The sequence below is a fragment of the Buceros rhinoceros genome, unplaced genomic scaffold (genome assembly GCF_000710305.1).
Source record: "Buceros rhinoceros silvestris isolate BGI_N320 unplaced genomic scaffold, ASM71030v1 scaffold2919, whole genome shotgun sequence".
NCBI classification, from domain to species: domain Eukaryota; kingdom Metazoa; phylum Chordata; class Aves; order Bucerotiformes; family Bucerotidae; genus Buceros; species Buceros rhinoceros.
This window is the reverse complement of record NW_010432058.1, coordinates 189,276-199,280: the sequence shown is the minus strand read 5'-3', so window position 1 is coordinate 199,280 and position 10,005 is coordinate 189,276. Positions and strand designations below refer to the sequence as shown.

The 10,005-nt window shown below is 51.8% G+C and overlaps 1 protein-coding gene across 1 annotated transcript in view; it reads right to left on the bottom strand.

Annotated features, from left to right (window-relative positions):
• The window catches only part of PTPRF (protein tyrosine phosphatase, receptor type, F), a gene marked incomplete at its 3' end in the record, with an annotated part of 183,295 nt that overhangs the window by 7,977 nt on the left and 165,313 nt on the right, over nucleotides 1–10,005 (bottom strand). The window contains exons 23-26 of the mRNA XM_010143635.1: nucleotides 9,189–9,343; nucleotides 8,366–8,377; nucleotides 5,965–6,080; nucleotides 217–314 (exon numbers count right to left, since the gene is read on the bottom strand). Of these exons, the coding sequence (XP_010141937.1) occupies nucleotides 217–314; nucleotides 5,965–6,080; nucleotides 8,366–8,377; nucleotides 9,189–9,343 (381 nt within the window). The remainder of the gene's footprint in view (nucleotides 1–216; nucleotides 315–5,964; nucleotides 6,081–8,365; nucleotides 8,378–9,188; nucleotides 9,344–10,005) is intronic.

Sequence of the window (10,005 nt, the reverse complement as noted above, 5' to 3'; positions counted from 1 at the left end):
GGCCCTTTCCCCTGTACAAGCCATGCTTCAACTGCTCAAGGCGAGTTCCCACCACTCTGGGGCTGGCAGGGAGAGCTGGCAGGCTCCCAGACCTGGCTCGGGGCCCGTGCAGGCGATGCCAGCACAGCGGAGGCACAGCTCATCTTTCAACCCTCTCTGCTGGGGGTCCTGGCCAGCATCGTTCTGCCCCACCGCCCTGCACGCTCTCACGCTCACCTCATACTCCTGGGAGAACTTCAGCCCATCGTTGGCCTTCAGCCTATCAATGTTGTCAGCAAGGTCCGTCACAGGGATGGGAGGGTGGTCGCGCATGCCTGCGAGTGAGACAAGGAGGGAAGAGGGAGAGGAAAATGGTTATGGCTCTGCACAGCCGAGGAAGGCTTGACATCAGCATGTGCACAGCAAATCCGAAAGGTGGGTGCAAGGCGGACATGTGTGACTATGTGAAGCGCTGGGCAGGATGGATGGGAAGTTGGCGAGGTCGCAGGGCATGCTGCACGCACTCTTGGAGCACATGGTTCGGTGAAACAAAACAAAAAGGTGATGTGCAGAATATGCATGACCGGGTGAGCATGCTCGGACAGTACAGCCACCGGGCACATAGAGCAGGCCACGCAGTGGGCAGGGGCTCAGGCCAGCCCCCGGCAGGAACGGGCCGAGGATATGCCGTCAGCGTGCTTCCCAGGCTCCAGCGTGGGCTGAAGTTGAACACACCGCCAAGGGCTGAGGCTGATCGTCTTGCTTACCCCAGTAACGGCAAGAGCCACAAAGAAACTTGCCCAGACCTGCACCAGAGGTAACCTCTGTGGTGTGTGTGCACAGCTTTTTGGGTAAGCAGATGCTGCCTCGGAGGAAGATGGGAAGGGCCCCATGGAGGAAGAGCTGCTCCCCTGGCTGGAGATTGCACAACTTTCCAAGAGCTGAGGAGCAGCTCTGCCCACAGCTGCTAACTCGGTGCTTTTCAGTGGTGCTCTGGAGGCAGAACCAGCTCCAGGATCCAAAATGCAGCTCCACTGGGCTGGCTCGTGCAAGGCATCATGTGCTTCTGTGAGGCACCCTACCGCTGGGAATGCAAGCCACTTCAAGCCATGGCAGAAATCTCGCCCTGTCTAAAGCACAGATGCACAGTATGGCTTATCCTAAGCGCAGCCCAAGTCCTGCTCAGGAAAGAGGCCTGGAGGGGAGGATGCAGGATGCCACAGGTCCTATACAGGGAACAGATACTGTGGGTGTGTGCATGTGGGACTGGGAGAAACCCTACCAGGGCCCTGGGATTCAGGGCTCAACCACCGCAACCTCTTTCTCTGAAGCTGAGATGATGAATTGGCACAAATGTGGCTGTGAAACATCTCATCCAAAGCCTGCCTCATCCAAATCCCAAGGCTCGTGACTCCATCGGCTGCAATGTGGGTTTCCCAGAAACCTCGTGCGGGTAATAATGATTATTAATAGGCTGAAGCTGTTGATTCACACCCAGGGAGAGAGGCTGGAGCATGGCCAGGAGCTTCTCAATTGCTCAGGAGCCTGAACATTGCCACAGATGGCAGTGATGGGCTGCTGAGGTGATGGAGCAGTCCCCACACTGGGTACGTGCATTTTACACAGTGGTGACAAGACACTAGGTGGTAACATGGAAGTGTTACACCACAGCCGCTGCATAGCAGGGCTCCTCACACCTCTGTCAAAAGCATCTGACATTGCTGCATATAGGCAAGACCCAATCCAACACACATTTGACAGTGCAAAGCCATCCCTGGATGGCCTGAGAGCACATGGACAGATGGAGAAGGGAAGATCTCTCTTCTGCCCTGTGCTAAGATCTTCCTGCAAATGGTCCTGTGTTTGCCACTTCAACCATCAGGATCTCCAAGGTGGTTGAGTAGGCCCACAAAGCTGATACTCTGATTCCTGCACAGTTTCCTCATTGGTGCCAGAGCCAGAGGTCCAGAGGTTGTAGCTCAGGAGCAGCCTTTGCAGTGCAGAGCTGTTACTGATGAGCAACTGAATGAGGAGAACAGTGTGGGACCAAGGCAGAAGTGTGGGGTTGGATGAAGAAGGAGGCTGGAACACAGCCACAGTATGTGCTTATCGTGAACAACTGCCACTGACTGTGTAGGGCAAGGCAGAGGAAATTTGTACACACTACCCGGACTTCTACATGCTCTTCCAATGACTCTGGCAGGAGGACAGTGAGCTCTCCACCAGGCTAGAGGGGCTCAGAGGTCTCAATGTCTGCAGGGCCACAGGCTGCAAAGCCCTTGGCTCTGCTCCTGGGGGAAGCATCTATCCTATGCACTTCTTTCATTCCTGAGTACACATGCAGATGCCTTGCACATCAAGTAGCAGGGAGGACATGCTTTTATAGTTGCTTGAGAGTGAACTTGAAGCTCACAAGACAAGAGATAAAGGAGCAGTTACACCCATAGTCCTGGTACTGCTCACTCCAACCTGCTAAAGCATTAAGTCCCTCCGCTCTGTGCCTGGGACTCTGGTGCCAACACTGTCAAGCAGACCAGCTGCATGGCAGTTCAGGGAAGACCAGCATCCCTTGGCATTCATTCTGCCTAACTCTACGGCACAGGCGACCCAGACCAGGGAGGCCCATTTGCCTAAGGTAGGAGGAGAGTGTGTTCAACCACTGGGTTGCAGAGCACCTTTCATTTTGTCCATTAGGGTTTTTAGCTGGCCACCCCCTCCAGAATGGCGAAGGTTATCTGTCCCCACGCAGGGCCAGCTACAGGCCCAGTGACATGGCAGAGCGTGGCATGCCACTGCAAGTGGGCAGGAGGCCTGGGAGGGAGCAGGCGAAGGGCTGCCACAGGAGCGTCATGGCAGCCCAGCACCTGGGGCCTTCCCTTCTGCCCTGTGCTGTGGTGAGCTGCTGTAGTGCCGTGCAAACAGTTCCCGAGCTTGGCCCCACACGTCATGTCGGAAAGTGAAATCACTGCCGTTCTACCATCTGCTGTGAGTGAGGGTGACCTTCATGACATTGAAACAAAAATTACAGAGACGAGAGAAAAAAGGGAAAGAAAAAGCAAAAGGTGTCAATAGATAAATACAGGAGTTCAAACTAACTTGAGATATTCGGGCAACTGGGGACACTGGCACCTGCAAAGAAAAAAACGGGGCAAGAACAGAAATCCCATTAGCCTTTAGTCATCATCGCAGAGGTTCAGAAATGGAAAGACAAAGAGATGAACAGTTGGGCTTGATGATCTTAAAGGTCTTTTCCACTCTAAGTGGTTCTATGATTCTATGAAGCTGCAAAGGGAAAGCACCATCTGCCACAGCACGGGGAGCCTCCCTCCCCCGCAGGACCAGCTGCCTGGCCCCAGGGGCTGCTCTGCAGCTGGCCATTATGCACCAGGCTTCCGGCTCAGGCCAGCGCCATCCCCTGACGCTGATAAACCTGTGGAGCTGAGGTAATCGCAGGGAAGTGAGTGCACAGGTCTTCACCTGACACCCAGAGTTACACTTCTCCATGCACACCGCTGTCCACAGCCCCGTGCCCAAGGGGAGCCAGCGAGGGCAGGTGAGTGGCAGGTACAGGGTATGCCTCTGCCACTCGCTGGCCAGGAGGAACACACGCAGCCCCAGCAACCTCTGTTCAGTGCCGCTGAGCCTCCAGCTCGCTTACAGCTCATCAGCAACGCAACTCAGCCTCATTTCACGGCGTACTGGGACACTGCCTGGTCCCGTATCCTCTCAGTGACTTGACACAGCGGTACGTTAGTACAGGGAGGTCGACAGTGGGGGAAATAACCCTTGTCTGAAGGAAAAACCACAAAAATGAGAAAGCTTAATATTTAATAACAGTAGCCCAATTAATTATGCATTAAACAAGTTTTCCCTGCTCAGCACACTCCAACAGGGAGACCAGCTACTGAAGCGTGCAGGGCCTGTGGCCAGCACCTCTTGTCAATGCATCCACGCAGCACTGCCTTGACCTTGGGCGGGTGACAGGGGCAGCAGCACTGGTCCACTGGGCTTGGTGGTTTTCAAATCTCCTCACTAATGAGGACAAGCTCGTCAGGAGCCAGAACAGTCACTTCTAGCTGCATGACACCCGCTTCCACCCCACAGAGCCTCTCAAGTGATGCGGGGAGGAAGAGGGGAGGAGGACACAGTGCTGTCACTTGGCGGGAGAGTGTCAGCTAGCAGCATCTCAGGGTGCTGCTGCTGTCTTGAGTGAATTGGGCATTTTGTGTGGTTTTTGACTCTCCAGAGAGCTCTGCAAACTTATCAAATGAGCCAGCACCTTTGGGTTATCCTCAGACACAGGCAGGAAAAGAAAATTTTCTGGACACTTCTTCTCTCCGATGGCAGTTCTTGACCCTTCCTACAGCTCTAGCAAGGGATGACCTTGTTGCAAACACCCTGATCTTACTGGAGATAGGAGTAGGCACAAGCTTGTCCTGTCACGCTCCTCCGTGCAATGTAAACAGCAAAGAGGGCTCTTGAGTTCCTGGATAGTGGTGACATGTCACAAAGGCCTGTCCCCATGCACAAGTGTCCCGGAACAGCCCCATTTTACACCTTGCTCCTCTTCAAGATGTTGCATGCTGATGCTGACTGTGTGTGATTCCCTCCCCTGGTGCTGCTCCCTGTGATCTGCCTGTCGAGGTGCTAGTGCAGGTGCCTCCCTTGCTCCCCACAGCATTTTCCCCCATGCTGCAGTACCACGCTGGTCTGTGTTGTGGCCAATTACACATCAGGTCTGCTGCCAACTGCCAGGCTGTCTCTGCATCCTGCCTGTGAGATCTGCTATCGGTCCTGCCTGGGAGATGCACGAACTACAGATCTCTGCCAGCTGCTCTGGCATAGGGGGAGTTGTGCCTACCCCAAGTCTGAGACAGATCTCTCTGACCAGCCACAGGAAAGGCTCCTCTTGCCCTCCCTCCCAGACACAGCAGGTTTACATCAGGAAACGGTCCCTTCAAAACTCTCCTATTAGAAGAAACCTCTTAGATGAACGAGCAGCAGGAGGAAAAGGAAAGTAGGTTACAGACCAGGAGGAACTACAAGTTAGAAGAGAGCTGTATGTGCCTCATTTATTGCTGAACTGCCCTCTCCATCACAAAAGCCCAAGTGCTCCCCCACTTCGTCTAGGACTTGGACTCTCTAAAAGGCTCTGACTGAGTCGTGATGAGCCTGTCTCTGATCGCTACAATGACAGGTACTGTGCTTTCGGTGCCATCAGAGATGTACAGACACATTGCAGCAGCACGAAGTACAGTTGCCTCAGCAGACTGGCAGACTTGACACCCTGAGGCACCATAGGCCAGTGCAGGCATGACAAGATGCTCTGCAGTGAACAGTTGCATGCAGAATGCAATGGTGGTGAGACCACCGTGACCACAGCGCCCTTCACTGGGCCACAGCCAGTGGGCTACAGCACTGGCTGGGGAGCAATGTAGGCTGCAGGTACTCTTCTCTTCACCCTTAGCTGAGCAGAGCAAGATCTGCACAGCAAAGCACAGGACGAAGCCATTGGGACACCTGCAGCAGTACAAGGATTCTCTGTACCTCCTGATCACCCTGGACAGGCCCTATGGCCAGAACTGCACCAGTAGTGCTCAGGGCTGAATCCCAGCCTAGACCAAGCCAGAGCAGCACCCAGGATCAACGCAAGTGCAGGCAATGGCAAGCTCTTCCAACTCTGTATTGAGGCTTCTCCTGGCTCAGCACAACTGCAGTGAGCTTCATATAGTGTCTGACATACACTAGGTTGTCTCCATCCAGGTTCCCCAGCCTTGCATGCCTGTGGTGACAGGACCAGGGAGAAGGATTTGCAAACCAGAGAATGGACAACTGGATATCCTTGGCCTAAGCCCCCTCTGTGCCACTGTGACTGAGAAGGTACAGAACCGCTGAAGGTGAGGACTGCAACAACTCCTCTGGCATGGGAACCTGGTGAAGCGGAACTGGAGGAGGTGGGGCGCATAGGGGTTTGCTGCTCCCTACCTGGCGTCTGGTAGTTGAGCCGCCTCATCTCAACCGGGTCAGAGGAGTGGGCCAACAGCGAGTCCTTCAGGCCGATAGAGTGCTCATCCTTGGAAGAGGGGGAGTGTGCCCTTTTCCTATGGACAGAGAGGACAGAGACAAACAGGTGAGCTCTGGCAGAGACTGGCATGAACCACCCTGGGAAGGAGTCTGAGTCTCTGTGTGCCAGATACCCAGCTCCATCCCAGGCTTCCTGGGCAAGTCACATCCTCTTCTGTGCCTTCAATTTTCCATATATGAAACAGCAAGGATCATATAAGCAGAGGTTTGATTAGTGAGGCACGTTGAAATGTGATATTCTCTGTGACATTTATTAGAGAAAAAGCAGACAGATGCAAGACATTGTTTCCTCTTACCCTCTCTAGGAACTATTTCCTGTAGTGGAAGGATATAATACTTTTTTTCCCCCCTAAGTATTAGAAATATTTAAATATAGAACGCTGTAATATTATAGTGTAAAGGCTCTTCAGGGTGTGTTTTATTGGCCCATTAATACATGTCTGGAATGGTTGAAGGCACCCAAGGCGTGTATTAATGGAACAATAAAATACACTGTTGTCTCTTCATGCTATATTTATGCCTTGAGCAAGGCCACCACCTCAGGCTCTTGCTGGAATTCACAGGCAGGGCAGGGAGAGATCCAATCAAAGAGTGGACAAGTGATTATTAAGGAAAAGAAGGGTTCTAGCAATTCTTTAAGTCCCATTTCTTGCTCTATGTTACAAATACAGTGGATATACCCATGCAGTAGAGAGGGGTGTTGGGCAGGAGCCGGACAGCAGCACTTTCTTCTGAGTCTGTGCTGACCCCGATACCTTGCCAACATGCTGAGCATGCAGCAATATGCAGAGACTTTATGTTTTGGCTACAGCCCCAGAATGGATTTTGCCTTATGATGAAACCCTCTGCTGACCTGATGTTTTCTGGAAAAGAGGAAGCCACATCACTCCTCGTCTGCATGAATGCTACGCATTTACCATCCAGCAAATTGCAACAGTCAGCCTCTGCTTTCTACCTCCCTGTGAGGCATTTTGAAGCACCCTAAAGTGTTGTCAGGTTCTGCACAGAGGCAGCTGCATCTCTGGATGGTGGTGACCCTGAGCCATGTGTGATCAGAACTCTGCACAGGCACAGGGTGCTGTCACTTCTGCAGGGAGCTGTGCGTGCTGGGCTGGCACTAGCGAGAACCAGTTATGGAGAACTTAGTGCACAAGTGAAACCTGCGTTTCTGCCGTGGCTCAGACTGTGAGCAACCTCAACCTGCAGCCCATGGCTGCATCTACGTTGAAGGTGTTCAGTGGGGAGAACCAGCTCGTCAGTCTTTTCTCTGTGTCTTCTTAACATCTCAGAAGCCTTCTAGCTGCCTAGGCTGGGACAAAAGAGCTGAAGGACTGAAAGCACTGATAGAAAGAAAGGAAACTACATGGCAAACAAATAAAGCAGTGTTTCTCCTATCAGGAGCACAGCAGGATGTGTCATGAGCAACTGTGTACCAGCCCCTGAGCCCTTGAGCAAAGCGGCCCAGCTTTTCTGTGGAATGGGCACAGCGCATAATTAACGTTTGTCTCTCTCATGAGCCCAGTCAGGGCAACTGCTAAACAAACATCCAGATCCCAAGCTATCCACTGCTACTCAGCTTCAATTCATTCCCATTACAGATCTGACACTGAATATGCTGCACAGGTATCTTTGGGAGAAAATACCTCCAAAGAGAAGCTGGACAGCAAAAAACTGTACGATAACACAGCATCACTCTGAGTGTGGGGCAGTGGTGGAAAGGGATACGCTGCTCCGTGGCCTAGGGCTCAGCAAGGACATGAATGTCAGGTCTGAGCACAGTGGGCTGGTGCTGCTTCCCAGTGCTCCACCCACACTAGACTGTCACAAAGCAAAGCTGAGCCAAGCTGGTCTATGGGGCCTGGTACAGAAATCCCTCCTGAGGTAATTTTTTCTCCTTAAAGACCAGCAAACACTTTGTTTCCTACAACTGCCTGGTATTCCCTCAAAGCTTCCTCATTACTGTCTGCAAGAATGCACCTGCATCCTTGACAGAACAGCTCTCAGTCTGAAGTACTGAGAAAACAAAGAAACCCCCTGTTGTTTGTTTGTTTTTTTTTTATTTTTAATTTAATTGCAAAAACAATCTGGGAAGTCTTTATGTTGGAACTGTCTCCCTAAGAGAAGCCAACAATTGCTAGAAGGCTCATACCTTTGAGGAAACAAAGTCTTTGTAAACCCCTAGGGCTGGCACATCCCATGCTCCCCAAAACAAAGATGCCCCTTAGTAGCTTCAGGCTTGATTTTTACAAAGGGAATTAGTCTTGAAATTTTAGCAAAACAAGAAGATAAAATGCAGTCCTACCTTTCTTGCTTACTAGATCCAGGGAAGAGCCGCAACAGAAGAAAGGAAATAATCACTGTCACAGAAAGGCACTGACTGCACATGCACAGCAGAGCTCCATTTAATCAGACAACAAAGCAGCTCCCTTCCCCGAGCTAGAGATACATATGCAAATAGAGTCCAGGAGGAGCAGAACCTCGGAGCTGAGCTGATAGAGAATGACCTACTGTAATTGAACAGGCTACACAAATACATGCAGATGCAACCTGTGGCTCTTTGGGAGGACTAACAATCATCTCACACCACAGTTACAACTCTAGCAGGACTGCTCTGCTACACAAAAGCAGGTGGTTGCTTCAGCAGGGAACACAGAGTGTGGATAGTCCTGATCCCGTAGCCAGGACTGAGAGAGTAGTAGAGAGCTCCTACTCTGATTTCAGCCTGTCACATCTATGCCCTGCTGTCACCACCATGTTCCCCCGTCAAAATCCACAGCAGCAGGGGCACCTGCTAGAGATCAAGCAGGCAATTTCTACAGAAAACCAGTCCTATGATGTCTCCAAGGCTGCAATCCAAGCTGTGCTCTCCTCTGTCCCACTGCTCACACATTTCTAGAATCCACAGCAGCTCCGTGTCCTGGGGCTGATATTAATTACCTCCTGCATACCCAGCCCTTCTGCTCTCTTTATAAAGCAGCCTTCTGCTGTGCCAGGTAGAGACTCTCCTTCCCATGACTACCAAGGACTGTCTATCAGAGCATCCCATATCTGAAGGCTGCAAGGAGAGTCTAGGTGCCACCACCCCCCGTGCTTGTGCCATAACTAAGTCCTGGACTGGACCTCACCTTTTGAAGAGGAGTATAGCAATGACAATGATGATGATCAGTATCACGGCCAGGACGGGTCCCATCACCCACAGCATCTCTGGTTCATCCTGTTGCTTTGCTGAAGCCACTTCCATCACGATCTCATCTGAGTAGGGGCTGGCTGCGTATCTCTTCTGAACACCACCAGCAGGAGAGGGAAAGAAGAGCAAGCGTCCATTATGCTAAAGCAACAGCTACATTCCTGAAATATGGAAGTTTCCTTTGCCTTTAGCTAGCAAGGAATGCTCATGCTTCTCAAACTCCAGCAGCGCACCATGGGATCCTCACTCCCTCAGCATCAGCAGAGGTCACGCTGTGGGAACAGTCTCTTCCTCGTGTGAAACATTCCCAGTGCTAGCAACTTGCTGGCTGGCAGAGGTGGCCTCGAGGTGCTAAGCTGGAGAAGCCCAGCTAAGAGCCACTTGCCAGCCCTGGATTCTCTCAAGAGACAAATTGCAAGCTTTTGAATCCCAACCAACTGCACAGTGGGGCTGGATGCTGATTCCTAAGTGGTTTATAATACCTGCTGTGCTGATACCAACACATCTCTCCAGGACAGAGCTATATTAGGAAAACCCCTGCTGGGCTAGGTGGTTTTCTTAAAGGAACAAAATGACAGGAACAGTTTCTACCTGACGTCTCAGCCCTGATAAACAGACTTTGGAAAGGGGCTTATGCTTACAGGTTCCTTTCCAGAGATTTCTGCAATCTGGCAGCTCAGTGATTTACAACCTGAAGGGACAGCTTTCTAGCCCCACCAGCAAGACCAGATTAGCAGAGACCCAAACCCTTCCTG